The 20,426-nt window shown below is 41.9% G+C and overlaps 1 protein-coding gene across 3 annotated transcripts in view; it reads right to left on the bottom strand.

Annotated features, from left to right (window-relative positions):
- Positions 1 to 17,447, bottom strand: part of bcl2l12 (BCL2 like 12) — a 47,249-nt gene extending 29,802 nt beyond the window's left edge. For all 3 annotated transcript variants that reach the window (XM_030140716.1, XM_030140717.1, XM_030140718.1), the window contains exons 1-2: positions 17,364 to 17,447; positions 4,750 to 4,930 (exon numbers count right to left, since the gene is read on the bottom strand). In XM_030140716.1, coding sequence (XP_029996576.1) covers positions 4,750 to 4,928 — 179 coding nt within the window. In that variant the 5' untranslated portion in view covers positions 4,929 to 4,930; positions 17,364 to 17,447. The remainder of the gene's footprint in view (positions 1 to 4,749; positions 4,931 to 17,363) is intronic.
- Positions 17,448 to 20,426: the final 2,979 nt, after the last annotated feature.

The following is a 20,426-nucleotide window of genomic DNA, read 5'->3' as shown; positions in this document are numbered from 1 at the left end:
TGGCCATAATAATATTTTTTGTTTGTCTCTTCATGATGAATCTGTGTACCGATTTTCGTGGCTGTACGACAAACTTTATGTTGGACGAGCTCCCATTGGCGCAATGCATTTCCACTTTTCAAGGGGGCGCTGCCGCAACATTTCTTTACCGACCTCTACAAAACCTATATGTAAATTCAATTTCTCGCACTTCTGAATTTTAGGCAAAATTTGGTGAGTTTTCGTAAATGTTCAGAGGGTCAAAATTGAGCTCAAAGAGCAAGAGAAAAATAAGAATCTGAGCAAGAACACAATATAGCAGTTTCTATGGCAACCACATATTTGGCCTTATTTGAAAGCTCTCAAGCTCCCCCACATGTCTGTCTCAGTGCCGTGAATGTGAATATGTGTGAAAGTGGCGACAGTGGCGAAAGGCGACCGCGTCACTGGCGATTTCATCCCCATGCGCCCACTGCAGACTCAATAGGCCCTGCGCCGGCTTTACTCGGCTCGGGCCTAATTAAAGCCACAAGCGGCACCTAAAGGCCCTCGCCACGGGCAAGTCCAGTTGAAGTATGTCCATCGTTCAGCAGGTGGCGCTCTAGCACCAAATTTTAATGTCTTCTGATGAATGGGTGTAGGCCTGGGAGATTGACAACTGATTCAAATTTGAGGCAAATGTTTGTTCTAATGTCCAAACTAAAGAAATTTTTGGATAAGTAAATCTGTAGGGGGCGCTGTGCAGCTAAAATTAAATTTCTTCCATTGAATGGGTGTAGGCCTGCGAGATGTACCACTGAGTCAAATTTGAGCCAAATCGGTGTTCGTATGTCCGAACTGATGCAATTTTTGTGAAGGTAAATTTGTAGGGGGCGCTACTGAGCAAAATGGGAATTTCTTTTGATAAATGGGTGTAGGCCTGGGAGATTGACAACTGATTCAAATTTGAGCCAAATTGGTGTTCGTATGTCTGAAGTGAAGTAATTTTCGTAACGATAAAATTGTAGGGGGCGGTATAGCGCCAAATTTCAAATTTTTCTGATAAATGGGTGTAGGCCTGAGAGATAGACGTCTGAGTCAAATTTGAGCCAAATTGGTGTTTGTATGTCCGAACTGAAGCAATTTTAATAAAAAAATTTAAAAAAAAAAAATTGTAGGGGGCGCTGTAGTGCCAAATTTCAGTTTCTTTTGACAGATAGGTGTAGGCCTGGGAGACAGATGTCTGAGTCAAATTTGAGCCAAATCGGTGCTCGTATCTCCGAACTGATGTCATTTTTGTAAATGTACATTTGTAGGGGGCGCTATAGTATATTTTTTATTATATTATATTATTATTATATTTTTTAAATTTAGCCAACTTAGTCTGTGCTTTACTATTCACCCGGTGTCCCCTTTCCCCACTCCCCTCCGGGGGAGTAGCTACTTTTTCAGTTGTAGCCGCTTGGGAGCCAATGACGACAGGATCTGCGGTGACCCATCTGTGTCCTGCCCTGACCTGTGTCCTGACCCCCTCCCCCACCTGTCTGGATGGACGTCCTCAGCCTCACCACTGTGGATGGGCCTCCTCGCCCCTGCCTGTCTCATCCAGCGGGATGGACCCCCCGTGTGTCCACCCTACTGCATCCTTCAGACTGGAACTCCATCTGCAAATGGACATCCATCAGTCCTGGTGCATCTATAGCCTGTCCGTCCATGGGAGTGGATCTCTCCTTCACTGTGGTTCTCCCCGAGGTTTCTCCCTTTTCCCACTGGGTTTTGAGTTTTTCCTTGCCGAGAAGGAGGGTCTAAGGACGGGGGATGCCCTGGACACTACTCATTTTCTTGCTGTTTATTTGACTGTTGTTTACATCCAACTGACTCTGTAAAGCCCTTTGAGATAACCTTGTTGTGATATTGGGCTATACAAATAAAATTGAATTGAATTGAATAGTGCGAAATTTCAATTTCTTTTACTACATGGCTGTAGGCCAGGGATTAAAGCAAAAATTTTTCATCTCACTGAAAATTTTCTTCTGGTCAAAATCATTTGCCATTATTAAAAATGATGCAATACAATACTACTATAGTGTACAAGTTTACATAGTCAAATTTGGCAATACTGTAAACACACTGAATGGGAGAGTGTACAGGTGTAGAAGATTAGTAACATGCATAGAAAAAATGTCATGAGTGGTATTGGTGGGGGGTCTGGGGGTCCTCCCCCAGAAAATTTTTAAAGCTTCAGGTCAATTTTGGTGCTCTCTGGTTAATTTTAAAGGGTATGAAAACCTTTGAAGCAAGTGAAAATAACTGCACTGAACAACACAGTTTTTCTAGTTTTCTAGTTTTTCTAGTTTTTTTTTCTCACAAAAGGCCTTTTTCTCTCAAATATTGTTCATAAATTTGTCTAAACCTGTGTTAGTGAGCACTTCTCCTTTGTCCTTTGCTGAGATAATCCATCCACCTCACAGGTGTGGCATGTCAAGATGCTGATTAGACAGCAGGATTATTGCACAGGTGTGACTTAGGCTGGCCACAATAAAAGGCCACTCTAAAATGTGCAGTTTTACTGTATTGAGTGGTCCAGGGGGGTCAGAAAACCAGTCAGTATTTGGTGTGACCACTATTTTCCTCGCACAGTCTTCTTCATGAATTCTCTGAAACAGCTTTGGAGATGGCTTATGGTAGAGAAATGAACATTCAATTCACAGGCAAAAGCTCTGGTGGAGATTCCTGAAGTCAGCATGCCAATTGCATATTCCCTCACAACTTGTGACATCTGTGGTATTGTGCTGTGTGATAAAATTGCACATTTTGGAGTGGCCTTTTATTGTGGCCAGCCTAACACACACCTGTGCAAAAATCATGCTGTCTAATCAGCATCTTGATATGCCACACCTGTGAGGTGGATGGATTATCTCAGCAAAGAAGAAGTGTTCACTAACACAAATTTAGACAGATTTGTGAACAATATTTGAGAGAAATAAACCTTGTGTGTACACAGAAAAAGTTTTAGATCTTTGAGTTCAGCTCATGAAAAATGGGAGCAAAAACAAAAGTGGTGCGTTTATATTTTTGTTCAGTGTAGAAGAAAACCTTACTGCAAAAAATGAGTGAAAAACTTTTTATTTAACAATTTAGGAACTCCTAAAACATAACTCCAACAGCACATGAATTTTGGGGAAAATGTCTGTGTAAATGTAACCTTAACCAACTAATCTTCAGCTTCTCAGATTGATAGCGGATCAGGACTTTTTTACCATTGGAACCATACAGAATTTTCTTGTGGCAAACTACGCACATGCACGCACCAGGCTGCTCCATTTTTTTTGCACCATGATCTAATTGGAGTTCCATCGTCTCCCTTCTCATCAAGCCATGCCCACCTCCATCTATTTTTCACGCATCTCTCAATAGTTACCACTTCAGCACCTTCCTCTATAAACATGTCCATGATGCCGTATATGCTAGCCAAAATAATCTTTACGTCGTCAAACCTGTGTCCACAACCCCCCCCCGCCAATATCGTGTTCTCTTTTGATTGGAAGAAATTACGTCAACTGAAACAGAAATTATATTCCATTACAGATACTCTCTGAGGGTACTTAAAATACAGTGGCTTTGCAAATACCAAGGGTGTTACTCACTCATTCAATTTTATCTTCATACTGTACCACACAGATAGAAATAAGATGCTAAACGGGTCAAAATAAAGCACTTATGCAGTCAGGCCCATAACCGCATAAGGCCGCGGCGCGCACAGCCGCACGCACAGGAAGGGCACATACACATACACACAAACACACACACTAGTCATATACCGGCAAGAGGAGATAAGCTATGAACCCAAACATGAAAGTACATGTAGATCAGTTCTGTCTTCTTCCCTTTTCGCTGTGGTTCTTTCATAATGAAAGCTACTTGTTAGCACTAAACTAAAGTTAGCGTCTGGAGGCTGAACTTCGGTAAAGCTGAACTTGTCCATGTGTTTCTGAGGCACAGAATGAGCAGCGTTTCCTTCCAAAGATAAGTAGTCATCAATCTGTCCTCCCGACATAAAAATAAAGAAGTCATCTTATTATCATCACTGTTAAACCTATCAGCCACCTGTGTTAAACACCTGCAGACCCAGGACAGCAGGCCCAGGACAGGATCGCGATGCCGACTGGACTCCGCGAAACACGTGGGGAAGTTACTTCAATATGACTTTTTCCCCCCTCAATTTTTCCATTTGACGGAAATCCGTCGTGGTGACGGAGAACTTTAATCTCTGCCGTAGGCCTGGGAGATGGATGTCTGAGTCAAATTTGAGCCAAATTGGTGTTTGTATGTCTGAGCTGAAGCAATTTTTGTAATGGTAAATTCCCGAAGAAACTTTGCAAAGTTTGCGACATCGTCACACAAAAACAGTGACACCAATCCAAAAAATTTGGCTAACTTTTGATGCCCCACTTCTCTAGATACTGCACACCGATTTTGAGCTCCTTTGGCCAAACGCCCAAGGAGGAGATACGACGAAATACGACGTCAGCAAAAACGCTGACTCAGCATTTACGAAATTTCAATTCAATATGGCCAACTTCCGGTTGGTTTAGGGGTGTGGCCACAATAATATTTTTTGTTTGTCTCCTCATGATGAATCTGTGTACTGATTTTTGTGGCTCTACGACAAACTTTATTGTAGACATGCTCCCGCTGACGATAGTAATGATAACCATGATAATTTTGGTCACAATAACCATGATATGAAATTTTCATATCGTTACATCCCTACATGAGACCATCTAATACCTGTATTTGTTGTGGTCTTTGTAGGCTCCTCCTATTCGTCCAGGTCTTTCCTTCAGGGGGACGGAGGCGGCTCGATGAAGGAATGCTTGGAGGACCAGACGGGTCTCAGCCTTGACCTCGACCAGAGGGAGGGAAGATAAGGATGAGGTGGAGGGAGGGCGGCCGGCGCACTCCGTCATAACTGACATGAACAAAGACAGTTTTAGAAAGAAAAAATACAGAATTACTTGAGTAAGAACCATCCACAACCAGGCCTGGGCCATCTCATGATCTTTAATAATGATCAGCTTTATTACCTCCGCCAAGGAACGGCGGAGGTTATGTTTTCATCGGGGTTTGTTTGTCTGTCTGTCTGTTAGCAAGATAACTTGAAGTTATGGAAGGATTTTGATGAAATTTTCAGGAAATGTTGATACTGGTACGATGAAAAAATTTCAAAAAAATTACACAGGAGTGCTTATAACATCTTGTAGCATCAGAAAATCAGGGCTAATGTGGTATTTGATATTAAGCCCCCCCTCTACTGTAAATGGTCAGTAAAGACCAGGGAAGAACCAGTACTTGAAATTGTGCAAGACATAACATTCTAATTAGACTAATTAGCATAATTAGTCTAACCTGACCTTAAATGCACAGGTCTGTGTGTGTGAGGGAGACTGCTCACAGGAAGGACTTCTGATTACTGGAAAGAACTGTGAGCCGGTGACAATATCTTGATCATAAACTGTCAGAGAACAGTTACTGCTGAAATGTTGGAAAACAACTGCCGTGTAAAATTTTGTAATGGCCAAAAGTTTTCAATAAATACATAAATGTGACAGTAAGAATGCTAATGTTGATATCTTGTTTCACAGTCTGAACAGAAAAGTATTACATTATTGCAAAATGTCAATTTTAAGCAGATTTTGAGCGCCACATTGAATCAAATCAAAATTTTGACCTCTGAACAGACTGGAACCACAAAAAATGACTTCAGCACATCCCAAACTATAGAAATAGACACCAAGAACATGAATATTTATCAACTGTGTCTAATTCTATGCTTAAATCAATTTTCACGCAACGCGATTGGTGGCCATCTTGGAAAATGGCCGTTCAAGACAAAATTTGAGGTGGCTCAATATCTATATCTGCTCACTATCTATCAGTCTACATCTGTGCTGATTTTGGTGCTTTTATCACAAAATGCACAATAGGCTAGCTATGCTGCCCCACTATTCTGAGTAATGACACCAAAAAGGTTGTTTTGAGCACTGGCCCTTTAAATACACAAACCACTTCACACCCCATCCCCTCCAGGTTGTTGTCTGTCCCGTTCAACCAACAACTGAACATTTTAGGTAATTGGCTCAAAGTTTGGACACATTTTCAGTACGGACTACAACTGCTGCTGCTGACAAACAATTATAGCGTACTCAGAGAAATATTCGCCGCAAGTCTTGACCTTGTACATGCAAATGTCGTGATGTAACTACTTACAGACGTAACAAATTAAGTAAAAATTAAAACAGGTTGTAGAAATCACCTTGATTTTCACCAAATTGAATATAAGGATAGCTTTGCAACACCTGGAGGTAGGGCTGCACGATTTTGGCAAAAAATAAAATCCTGATTTTTTTTTCCTCTAAAAACTCGATTTTCAGTTTCGATTTTTGGGTAAAACTACAAAAGACAACAGAAGTCAGCGTGTCGTTTTTGTGAGCAGCCCACAATGAAAGGCACTGCTCTGACCTCAAATCTGTGATGGTATCATGTGATGAACCCACAGAAGTTTATTTTTTCTTAATTAAATCTTTATTGAATGAAGTAGAGTATACAGACAATGTATACAACAAGAAAATAACATAAGTTTGCCAGGGGGAATACACTATAATACAATGTCCACATCAGAGCAAATACTTATGTTTTTTATAGCCTTTTTGTTTCCAGATTTATCTAACAGCTTTAAATAAAGTTAAACATCTTTCAAAAAATAAATAATATTTGGTTTTGTGTTACAGAACTTACCTTTGTGAATGAAAAATTTAGCAAGTAAGAGGACTAAATTATTTATTTATTTTTTTTTCATCTTGGGGGTATCTGGGCCCACAGAAGTGATACCAATGTAAGTCAGTGACAGGCATCAGTCGTGTGTGCGTGGACCACGTCATATGAGTGATCCCCATGCGGTTCTATTTAAACTGGGGGATCCGTGCATGCAACAGACCGACCCAGGACACGCTGGAGGGATTCTATCTGTGGAGCTGGTGGATGTGTGTGGGCAGAGGGCTGTCTGGGCTCCTCTGCTGAGGCTGATGACCCCAAGACCCGGACCCGGTTCGGAAGAAGACAGTACGGTATGGATCCGGGACAACGTAAGATGAAAGATCCGCATGCAGTTATGTTTCAGTTGCGGGATCCGTGCGTGAAGCCACAGCTTACATTGCTGTAAGTACTAGGGGCTCATTAACACATTTAAAGTCCGGTCATTACACAGACTTCTGTGACAGACCGCTGTCACTGATAGGAGGAAGAGCCTACGGTATCCCGCAAGCGCGCGGCCCGGAGGCACGAGAGAGATTAAATTGATTTTACGATTTCCCTTTTTTTTTTTTTTTTTTTTAAATCGTCCTAATGAAAAAATCCGATTTCGATTTAAAATCGATTAATCATGCAGCCCTACCTGGAGGGTTCAAATTCAAACTTTTGAACTGTTAGGGTCCCCAAATACTCAAATAAATGTACCAAAGACTAACAGAAGTGGGTTCAGCAAAATATGACCCTTTAAATGAGAAATAAGGAAGTTTGGTGATAGCGAATGTTAGCATCTTAGCTAATTAGTGCCCACTACATCTACTTAACAGGATCTTGTGTATTTACTTGATATAGAATAAGGATTTTATGAGGTGTTTCCACATCTTCATACTTAATATTTTGTTCATCAGTCCTTTATCTGTTCTGTCCAGTTCAGTGGAAGGTAACTGAAGTAATTTACGTGCGTGCACACTCATCTTCATGAACAAATAACAAAACATCATTGAAAAACAGTTGTTGACAACTACAGAACTAACACAATTTGACTCAACAGAGCTCAAACCCTTTTTCATCCGCTCAGACACATCAGAAAAGCAGTTTGTGATTGTGAAAAAAAAAGTCACCGGCTCATCACTTGGATTGCATTATATTGGTTGCACTTCTTGGATTTGTTTGGACCCGGAACCTGGAAAGCTACACCCCGTGAGTTCATCACAGAAGCAGCATTTTGTTGAGATTCATTTCAGGATTCTGATTGGTACTCTATCGCCTCACCACACTGCCATCTACAGGCATGGCATGCTGTTGATGTTGAAGAGATATGAGGCCATGTAAGCGCAGATTTTTCTGTAAATGGTCACATCTGCAGGAATTTAAAAAAAAATTTTTTTTTTTAAACAGGGGTAAAATATCCATTTTCTAAAATACTCGGTTACATGTAAAGTAGCCTCCGGCAGAATCTGATGCTATCTATGCTCTTTGAATACAGGCAGAAAAAAGCCATCAACAAACTCAAGTGAGCACATCACATCATCGTTGCCACTGAAGTGGAATTTTTGGCTTTGTAAGTCTTTTGTAACCTGTATGGAACTTGCGTTGTGGCATATTCCAAACCTGTCCAAGTCCAAGCCTCGTTGTTCGTGGGTTTTTTTAGAGTTATGGCTGGTATCACCATAGGACACCTGAGTTATTAGTGTTTCCCTTTTAGAATTTGGCCGATTCAGCTTGGGAACGCCTACTACTCTCATTCGCCAGGTATACTCACCAGTAGAGATGTAACAACATGAAAATTTCATATCATGGTTATTGTGACCAAAATTATCACGGTTATCATTATTATTACAGTTTTTCTCTCACTACTGACAACTCCACTGTCTCCCCTTCCTCACAGGTTAAGAGACTGGGTGTCATCCTCGACAGTACTCTATCTTTTCAATGCCACATCAGTAACATCACTCGGTCTGCATACTTCCACCTATGTAACATTAATCGCCTACGCCCCTCCCTCACCCCCCATACCACTGCTATCCTCGTTCACAGCATTGTCACCTCTTGTCTGGATTATTGTAACTCTCTCCTCTTTGGTCTCACACACAAATCCCTCCATAAACTTCAATTAGTTCAGAACTCTGCTGCTCGCATCATCACCAGGACCCCCTCCATTCACCACATCACTCATCTACTCCAACAGCTCCACTGGCTCCCAGTTAAGTTCCAAACTGAATTCAAAATACTCTTATTGACATTCAAGGCCATCCATAACCTCGCTCCTCCATATCTGTCTGATCTCCTTCATGTTGCCACTCCCTCTCGCACCCTCAGATCTTCCTCCTCCATCCACCTCACTGTTCCCTCTGCCCGTTTCACCACCATGGGGAGCAGTGCATTCAGCCGCTCTTGTCCCCAACTCTACAACTCCTTGCCACCGGAGCTCAGAAATACTACTTCACTCCCTCTTTTAAATCCAAACTCAAAACCCATCTGTTTAGGACCACTTTCTCTTTGTGAACACAATTGCGTTGTCCAATTTTTTAACCCGCCTTTTATTTTTTACTTTTATTGCTTGTTTTATACTCTTCTGTTTTACTGTACAGCGTCCTTGAGTGCCAAGAAAGGTGCCTATAAATACAATTTATTATTATTATTATTATTATTATTATTATTATTATTGTTGTTGAAATGTGCTCAAAATGTTCAAAAAGTACTTATACACACACTGATATGATTTAACAGAGTTTTATTTTGAGAAAAAAAAAATACAATAAATAAAATAACAAGCACAATGTACTTCTGTTGGTAGAAACATTAAAATATTAACATGTAAACATCAAACATACAAATGTCCATTAAAGATGACACCTTATGGCCATAGGCGGTAACTGTTCTTTGTGCAAACTGTAGATAAGAACCAAGAATACTGTTCTTTGCATTCAGCCCTCAAGACTAGATCTAGTTGTACAGATTTAAGACCTGGTACAAAAACCTGCAGAACATAGCCAAAATTAGAAATATTCTAATTTTATTAGAATATTTTATATTTGGGGAGAATGGTGGCGCGCAGCAGTGCAGTGGCTTCTCAGCTACCAGCTGTTGTACCTAAAAACGTTTCTGATAGACTAAATAGCAGAGTAAAGTTTAGTTCTTCAGACTTGCTTCAACTCTTGAATCCCAGTGTGGTGATTAAACCAGAACTCAAGGCAGCATTAGGCAGACTGGGGCTCCGGAGAACAACGGGTTGGAGAAGGGAAACGCAGCGGCTGAGAGGAAGGAGGAAGCGGTGTGCTCAGAGGCAGAAACGGGGCAAGCGAGCCGGCTTGTTAGCCAGGCTAAAAGCTACCAACAGACCTGCGTTACCAACATGATTTCTGGCAAATGTCCGCTCGCTGGATAATAAGATGGACTTACTACGACTCTGAATAAGAAGCTACAGGGAGATGAGGAAGTGCTGCACACTTCTGTTAACGGAGACATGGCTAAATAACAACATGCCTGATGCCGCTTACCAGATCGAGGGGCTACTCTTCTTCCGAGCCGATCGCAACGAACTGTCGGGGAAAACCCATGGAGGAGGACTCGGCGTCTACATCAATAAGCTTTGGTGTACCAACTGTAACCTCATAAGCAGCCACTGTTCTGAGACAGTAGAGTACCTGCCGCGGGAGTTTACAGTTGTTTACATTGTGACTGTGTACGTGCCCCTGGATGCTAACGCTAATGTAGCTCTTGGGGAGCTACATGAACACATCTGTAAGCTTCAAAACAAGCATCTGGAAGCATTCTTTGTTGTAGCTGGGGATTTTAACCATGTTAAGCTGACGGACATTCTGCCGCAGTTCCATGAGCACATCACCATAGCAACCAGGGGAAACAACACGCTGGACCAGGTGTACACCAATAGGGGAGAGGCATACAGTGCGATGCCCCGCCCCCACCTGGGTTTCTCTGACCACATCTCGATTATGCTGATCCCTGTGCACCGTCCTGTGCTTAAACACAATAAGCCCACACAGAACAACATCGCTGTGTGGCCCACTACAGCTGGTCCCATGCTTCAGGACTGTTTTGCAAGAACCAACTGGCAGATCTTCAGAGAGGCTGCAACCAGCGAGGGCAGGGTTGACCTGGAAGACTATGCATCGGCCGTCTGTGGTTACATCAGCAAATGTATAGATGATGTCACAGTCACCAGGAGGATTACCATCCGCCCCACCCAGAAACCCTGGTTCAATGGAGAGGTGAGGTGTCTCCTGAAGGCACGGGATGCAGTCTTTAGATCTGGGAACACATCTACACTGAGTGCAGCAAGAAGGAATCTGGAGGCTGGAATTAAAAGAGCAAAGGCGGAGTATGCTCTGAAAATTCAGGGTCATTTTACAACCAGTGACCCTCGGAACATGTGGAAGGGCATAAAAACCATCATGGATTACACCAAAAGAGATGTTGAGTGCCCCCGGGACCCATCTCTACCAGATGCCCTCAACACATTTTATGCCGCTTTGAAGCCTCCAACTCCTCCCCCCTGCTCCAGGTTCACTGTTCCACCAGGTGAGCTGCCTCTCAGTGTGTCTGCTGAGGATGTGAAGAGGGCGTTGCAGTGTGTTAACCCCCGGAAGGCAGCGGGCCCGGATAATATCCCAGGTAGGGTTCTAAAGGATTGTGCTCATGAACTCACAGAGGTGTGAACAGACATTTTTAACATTTCACTCTCCCAGGCTGTGGTACCGGTGTGTCTAAAGACTTCCATCATTGTTCCAGTTCCCAAAAGTGCAGCAGCAAAATCCATGAATGACTATCACCCTGTGGCTCTAACTCCAATAGTCACTAAATGTTTTGAGCAGCTAGTCATGGACTACATAAGGAAGAACACCGACATCAGTGTGGATCCACACCAGTACGCCTATAGGAAGAACCGCTTCACTTGAGACGCAGTGTCGACAGTTCTCCACACTGCTCTCACCCACCTGGAGAGCAGGGATTCCTATGCTCAGCTGCTTTTTCTGGATTTTAGCTCTGCATTTAACACGATCATCCCACAGACACTGGCAAATAAACTGCTACTGCTTGGATTAACACCTTCCCTGTGTAACTGGGTCCTGGACTTTTTGACACACCGATCTCAGACCGTCAGAATACACGGCATCTCGTCCTCCCCCATCATCCTCAACACTGGCTCCCCCCAAGGATGTGTCCTGAGCCCTCTGCTGTACATGCTGTTCACATATGACTGCTCCTCCAAACACCCAGGCAGTCGTATAGTGAAATTTGCAGACGACACAGCTGTGGTGGGACTGATATCCCACAACAATGAGTCGTTTGTACCGGCAGGAGGTGGAAGATCTGGTAGACTGGTGTGGGGAGAATAACCTGTGCATAAATGTGGGGAAGACAAAGGAGCTGGTCATGGATTTTAGGAGGAAGAGCCACACCCCATCCCCTCTGACTATCAACGGAGCAACTGTGGAAATGGTCCACAGTTACAAGTACCTTGGAGTCCATATTTCCAGGGACTTCAAGTGGACCACAAATACCTCTGTCATAGTGAGGAAGGCCCACCAACGTCTGTACTTCCTCCAGAAGCTGAAGCAGGCCGGCCTCAACACCTCAGTGCTGGCGGCTTTCTACAGGTGTGTGGTGGAGAGTACACTCACTCACTCCATCACCACCTGGTACGGGAACTGCTCCACTGCCAACAGGAAGGCACTGCAAAGGGTGGTGAAAAGCGCACAGAAGATCACCCGCAGCAGTCTTCCTTCCATGGAGGAGCTGTACATCAGTAGGTGCAGGAGCAGCGCGGCCCGCATAATGGGGGACCCCACCCACCTGGCTCATGAACTGTTTGACCCCCTCCCCTCAGGGAAGGGGCTGCAGAGCATTAAAGCCAGAACCACCAGGCTAAAATGCAGCTTCTTCCCAGAGGCTGTCAGACTGGTGAACTCCATGAAAAACTGATGCACTACTGTTGATCCTGCTGATGCTGAAATACACTGCTGTTTTTATTCTGGTTTAACATGCTGCTAATTTTTTTAATCCTGCACTGTAATATTTATTTATGTATATTTATTCTTTATAATTTTTTTTTAGATTTTTACTGTTATTATCAGATTTTATTATTATTATCTTTAATATAGGATTCATTTTATAGAATTTACCATGTACATTTATACATGTACGATTTTTAAAAAAGGGAAACCTGAGTACTGATTTCGTTTCATGTATACACTACAAGTAATGACAATAAAGTGAACCTTGAACCTTGAAATATTCTGTCTAAAAATTATGCTGAAAAATTCACTCATGCGTTTGTCACATCTAGATTACATTACTGAAACTCCCTACTCCGAGTGTGTCCTAAAGGTTCTCTAAAAAGTTTTCAACTGGTTCAGAATGCAGCAACAAAACTATTAACAGGAACTAATAGAAGAGAGCACATCAGCCCTGTGCTCCAAGCCCTTCACTGGCATCCTTCCTGCACACAAGGCCATTAATGGTATGGGCCCTTCTTATCTCAAAGATGCTCTGGTGCCGTACCATCCCAACAGAACACTTTGCTCTCAGAATGCAGGTCTACTGGTAGTTCCCAGGGTCTCTAAAAGTACAGTAGGAGCAAGAGCCTTTAGTTACTAAGCTCCTTATGGAATCAGCTTCCAGCTAATATTAAAGAGGCTGAAACAGTCTCTACATTTAAAATTAGACTGAAAACATTCCTCTTTGAAAAGGCTTATGTTGTCCATGTGATACTGCTGGCTGTAGAACAAATTGCCCCTCGGGTATAATAAAGTTTGCCTTCACCTTGACCTTGGCTAATTAAAAACAGACTGAACCCCACAGTTCAGTCTAAGCTGCCCTAGGAGTAATAATGCTGGGGGAAGTACAGTGCACTGAGTCCTATCACCTGTTCTGGTACTACGTACCGCTTTTGTCTGTACTAGGGCTGCACAATTAATTGATTTTAAATCGAAATTGGATTTTTTTAATCAGGACGATTTTTAAAAAAGGGAAATTGTCAAATCGATTTCATCTTTCTCATGCCTCCGGACCGTGCACCTCTGGGCTCCCATACGCTCTTCTTCCTATCTGTGACAGCAGTTTTTCACAGAAGTCCATGTAATGACCACGGACGTTAAAGCTGTTAATGAGCCCGCAGTACTTAAAGCAATGAAAGCTGTGGCTTCACGCACGGATCCCGCAACTGAAATATAGCTGCATGTGGATCACTCATCTTACATTGTCCCAGATCCGTATCATACTGTCTTCTTCCGATCCGGGTCCAGGTCGCGGGTTCAGCAGCCTCAGCAGAGGAGCCCAGACAGCCCTCTGCCCACACACATCCACCAGCTCCAGGGATATAATCCCTCCAGCATCTCTTCCACGCACGGAACCCCCAATTTAAATATAACCGCATGGGGATCACTCATATTATGTGGTCCATGCACACACGACTGATACCTGCCACTGACTTACATTGGTATCACTTCTGGGCCCAGATACCCCAAAAAGGAAAAAAACATTTTTTTTGTAATTAATTTATTTCTCTTACTTGCTAAATTTTTCAAGTTCTGTAACATAAAACCAAATATTATTTATTTTTTGAAAGATGTTGAACTTTATTTAAAGTTGTTAGATAAATCTGGAAACAAAAAGGCTACAAAAACCATCAGTATTTGCTCTGATTTGGACATTGTATTGTAGTGGATTCCCCCTGGCAAACTTGTTATGTTATTTTCTTGTTGTATACACTGTTTGTATACTCTACTTAAGTAAATAAAGATTTAATGAAGAAAAAAAAAAAAAACTTCTGTGGGTTCATCACGTGATACCATCACAGATTTGAGGTAGGGAGCAGTGCCTTGCATTGCGGACTGCTCATGAAAATGACATGTTGACTTCTGTTGTCTTTTGTAGTTTAACCCAAAAATCGAAATCAAAAATCAAGTTTTTAGAGGAAAAAAAATTGGGATTTTATTTTTTGCCAAAATCGTGCAGCCCTAGTCTGTACCTATAATTTCCAATATCTAGTTTACTTAGTCTGTTCATCACTATTCACCCAGTGTCCCTTTTTCCCACACCCCCCTGGGGGAGTGGCTCCTGTTTCAGCTGTAGCCACCTGGGGCCCAATGACGATGAGATCTGAGGTGACTCATCTGTGCTCTGTCCTGACCTGCGACCCCAGACCTTCTCCCCCACCCTCACCTGTCTGGATGGACCTCCTCGACCTCATCTGTGTCATCTGACCAGATAGACCCCCTCATGTGCTCCCACCCTACTGCATCTTTACAGACTGGAACTACATCTGCAAATGGACATCCATCAGTCCCGGTGCATCTACAGCCTGTCCGTCCATGGGAGTGGATCTCTCCTTCACTGTGGTTCTCCCCGAGGTTTCTCTTTTCCCACTGGGTTTTTGGAGTTTTTCCTTGCTGAGAAAGAGGGTTTAAGGACAGGGGATGCCTGGGACATTAATCCATTTCCTTAATCTGCTGTTTATTTGACTGTTGTTTGTTTTCATGTCCAACTATTTCTGTAAAGCCCTGTGAGGCAACCTTGTTGTGATATACGGCTCTACAAATAAAATTGAATTGAAAACACTTTCACTGTTTCATGTACCTTTTCGTGTACCAAATATGCATATAAAAGCAACACTTCCATTTGTGTGTGAAGTCTTGCCCCCCTTTGCAGAGACTTTTTTTCTGCATTTTCTGCAGACAGGTTGACCATCTTCAATTAGTTTCCCCTCAGCATCCTTTAAAAATCCAAAATATGTCCAGACTTCTGACTTTGTCCTTTTAGTGGGGGGAAAAACCTCCGGATGCACTGTCTGTGTGGGTGCCTACAGCCATGTTTTCAAAGGCCAAATAATGCAAAACATTGGATATGTTCACACCTTTCCTGCAGAGGTTACGTACACAAACGCGTACCGTGGCCCATATCTGAGTACAAGTGGGTGTTACAGGGCCAAAACAGTAGGTGGCGGTGTGGAAGGAATTCTGTCGCTATCCAACAAATGCGGAAGTCAGAAGAAGACAAACCCTTACATCATCAACCGAGAGACTGTTCTGTTCACAGGTGATAATTTTCTATCTGTTAGCCTGCTTGAGCAAATTAAAGAAGACCAACCTCCGATGTCCCTGATATATCACCGAGTGGTTCAGTCAGTAAGGCGAGTCCATGCTGCGTGGATCTGATGCTTTTTCAGGAGCGCTGTCTATGGTCTTGTGGTGATTAGGTCCCATCCGTTGTCGGAGTGGTGATTAGCTCGCTTCCGGTCTTGGGCACAGATCGCTTTCACATGGCAACGTACTGCACTGGAGTCCACGCAGTCTGTACCCAGGACTACCTTTTCAGCTGGACTCGGGTACGATACTCGAGTAAGGAACATTTGCATTCACATTGATAAAATTAAGCAGACTTTGGGGTCCAGCGTACTTGGATCAGGTACGCTGTGTGAAAACGCCCAATGCGTATTTTTGCCGGTTTTTAATACTTTTGATTTGCCTTTATATTTTTCATTAAAAAACTGTTTACCTTGCCTTGTTTTGGTATCATTTTTTTCAGCACAACCTCATCTGTGTGGCTTTATACATGCTTTTTCATTTCATATGCTGTATTAATACACTGACCCTATAAAGCACACAAACACAGAAAAAAAGAAATCTGAGCAGGAAAATGATAGATTCATTATTGTTTTTCACCAAAAACACGTTGAACGAACCATTTTCATAATTTAGAGTAAATATATAAACTGAAAACTTCAAAAAAAAAAAAAAATCACAACTTTCGCAAATAAAGTTATAAACAACTGTTTATATGACAATACAGGCAATGCAGAAACAATGGTCTTCTGTGAAATGTTTTTTGTCTGTCTTATTTTATCTTCTACACTGATTTCATTGTTTGTCTTAGTTTGTCATGTTTTCAACATTATTTTGTCTAACTGCATATTTTCTATCATTTTTACCTTGTTTCTGTCTTTTACATGAATTTTGTATGGTTGTGTATTCTATGTCTTTTCCATCCTCTACATTGTTTTCACTTTGCTTTTGTCTATTGCATAATTTTCGTTTTGTTTCACGTTTTTTCAGTATCTTAATACCACAAATGACAAACTCAAACTTTCTTCAAATTCTTTAAACTGCAGAGAAATAATGATCTGGTAATGATAATTTTTTATATCAACTGACACATTATGGAGACTTTATTGGTTTTATTTTTAGAATAAACCCCTGGTCCATGTTTCCCTAATCTACTATTCTATCTGAACCCCATGTATTCCGATGAGCTCACACTGAAGGAAGCCTAGAAGAATGCACACCGGCCGGTCGTGCACCAGACACGTTCCGTCTCTACAGCCACCAGGAAATAACATCTCAAATCACACCACCAGCACCCAAGCACACACTTCGAAACATAGCCAGTAACAACTGTAAAGCCTCTTAGTAAGTAAAGTTGAAGCGGGAATCGAGGCCACATGACGACAGACTACTAGAAGTTTCGACCGAAGCCATGTTCATATTTGATCAGATTAGTTTCCCTCAAACACTAACTTCAGAGGGAAGTCGACAAAGAAAGGCCAGGGATACGTGAAATTAAAGAACTCTTCGTACCTTTGAGAGTGTTTCCACCAGCTTCTCGGACTGAGATTTCCTTGTTGGACCGTCCCGGTCTGTGCTCGTCCGGCTCCAGTGCATTGGGACCCGGGGTGACTGAAACCTGAGCTGGGGGGCGGAGCCTCACTGCTTCGGTCAGTCACTGGTAGAAGCTGACACACTTCTGACCGGAAACTTTTTTTTTTCTTTCACTATCACAAAGGTTAACTATTTCATTCAGTTTCTAAAGTATACATTTTACAAAAATGTATAAAGCTTGTAACATAAGTGAAAAGCAAAATGTTTATAATTGCTAATGGTAGGCTAGCTGTTGTTGTATTCTGAATACTATGGTACACACACAGACACACAGACACACACACACACACACACACACACACACAATTCTACATTCTGTTTCTACAGCAGTGCCAAATAATTTAAGTAGAGCTGCAGCTATCGATCATTTTTTGTGATTTTGTCAATTAATCTATTATTTTCTTTGATTTGATTAAACGATTCCATAGGCAAAAAAAAGAAAGTAAAAATGAGAAACAGGCATGTCTGAAAATGACAAGCAAATTGTCCTTTATTCCAGAAACAGCTGAAACAAAAAGTATAAATGTAACAGAATAAGGTTAAAATATCTATATACAAGTATAAACAGTATATATATAAATATATAAAATAGCTAAAGATATAAACAACAAACAAGTCTAATGACATCTACAAACAATATGTGCATCACAGCCTTCAACACATTTGTATCCAACTTACTAACAACTTAGGACGGAACTATCATACAACTTTGTGTTGATCCTGGCGTCATGTGCGTCGGAATAAGTATTTGTGTGAAACACAACAGCAGAACTAATGTTTAACGGCAACAAAATTAAGGAAAGCTTGGATTCAGGGAAATTGTAATCAAATATATTTTTTAATCGACTGATTGATTGATTGATTGATTGATTAACCATTTCAGCTCTATATTTATGGCCTGATCAGCCCAAATGTCTTCCATTGGTGGTGATGGCGAGATGAAGCTTCAAGAAGCACTGAAGCTTTCCATTTAGTTGGCTCATTCATGGGCTGAAGCTTCATGGCGCCTCATATGCTCTACTGTGCCATCAAGTGTACAATAAATGTATAACATGGAGAGTGATTACAATGACACCACGGCTTTGGTGGGTGACGCTTTGAATAGAATTGTGCTTAAACAATAATACCAATAAATAAATAACATGTTCATTAGTATAGTGTCCATAATTCTGATGGAATGGAATGATGGCAGGGACAGAGGGGAAAGTGGAAACTATTCAGTTTGGGAGGATTGTGAATGTGATTATGTTAAGAGGGTGCCTTTGAAAACATGGCATAACATTTATTAATTCATTGCACATATTTATTTTGATAGATGCCTTAAATATAAATAAATGAATTACATATATATATATATATATATATATATATATATATATATATATATACAGTACAGGCCAAAAGTTTGGACACACCCTCTCATTCTTCGCATTTTCTTTATTTTCATGACTATTTACATTGTAGATTCTCACTGAAGGCATCAAAACTACGAATGAACACATGTGGAATTATGTACTTAACAAAAAAGTGTGAAATAACTGAAAACATATCTTATATTCTAGTTTCTTCAAAGTAGCCACCCTTAGCTCTGATGACTGTTCTGCACACTCTTGGCATTCTCTTGATGAGCTTCAAGAGGTAGTCACCTGAAATGGTTTCCTAACAGTCTTGAAGAAGTTCCCAGAGATGCTTAGCACTTGTTGGCCCTTTTGCCTTCACTCTGCGGTCCAGCTCACCCCAAACCATCTCGATTGGGTTCAGATCCAGTGACTATGGAGGCCAGGTCGTCTGGCGCAGCACTCCATCACTCTCCTTCTTGGTCAAATATCCCTCACACAGCCTGGAGGTGTGTTTGGGGTCATTGTCCATAAATGATGGTCCAACTAAACGCAAACCGGATGGAATGGCATGTCACTTCAGGATGCTGTGGTAGCCATGCTGATTCAGGTTGCCTTCAATCTTGAATAAATCCCCAACAGCGTCACCAGCAAAGCACCCCCACACCATCACACCTCCCCCTCCATGCTTCACGGTGGGAACCAGGCATGTAGCATCCATCCGTTCACCTTTTCTGCGTCGCACAAAGACACGGCGGTTGGATCCAAAGATCTCAAATTTGGACTCATCAGACCAAAGCACAGATTTCCACTGGTCTAATGTCCATTCCTTGGGTTTCTTGGCCCAAATAAATCTCTTCTGTTTGTTGCCTCTCCTGAGCAGTGGTTTCCTAGCAGCTATTTGACCATGAAGGCCTGATTCACGCAGTCTCCTCTTAACAGTTGTTGTAGAGATGTGTCTGCTGCTAGAGCTCTGTGTGGTATTCATCTGGTCTCTAATCTGAGCTGCTGTTAATTTGCGATTTCTGAGGCTGGTGACTCAGATGAACTTATCTTCAGCATCAGAGGTGACTCTTGGTCTTCCTTTCCTGGGGCGGTCCTCATGTGAGCCAGTTTCGTTGGAGCGCTTGATGGTTTTTGCGACTGCACTTGGGGACACATTCAAAGTTTTTGAAATTTTCTAGACTGACTGACCTTCATTTCTTAAAGTAATGATGGCCACTCGTTTGTCTTTACTTAGCTGATTGGTTCTCGCCATAATATGCATTCTAACAGTTGTCCAATAGGGCTGTCAGCTGTGCATCAACCTGACTTCTGCACAACACAACTGATGGTCCCAACCCCATCAATAAGGCAAGAAATTCCAGTAAGTAACCCTGACAAGGCACAGCTATGAAGTGAAAACCATTTCAGGTGACTACCTCTTGATGCTCATCAAGAGAATGCCAAGGGTGTGCAAGGCAGTCATCAGAGCTAAGGGTGGCTACTTTGAAGAAACTAGAATATAAGATATGTTTTCAGTTATTTCACACTTTTTTGTTAAGTACATAATTCCACATGTGTTCATTCATAGTTTTGATGCCTTCAGTGAGAATCTACAATGTAAATAGTCATGAAAATTAAGAAAATGCGAAGAATGAGAAGG

This window comes from Sphaeramia orbicularis, chromosome 8 (genome assembly GCF_902148855.1).
Source record: "Sphaeramia orbicularis chromosome 8, fSphaOr1.1, whole genome shotgun sequence".
NCBI classification, from domain to species: Eukaryota; Metazoa; Chordata; class Actinopteri; order Kurtiformes; family Apogonidae; genus Sphaeramia; species Sphaeramia orbicularis.
Note: the sequence above shows the minus strand (reverse complement) of the source record. Positions and strands in the feature narration are given on the sequence as shown.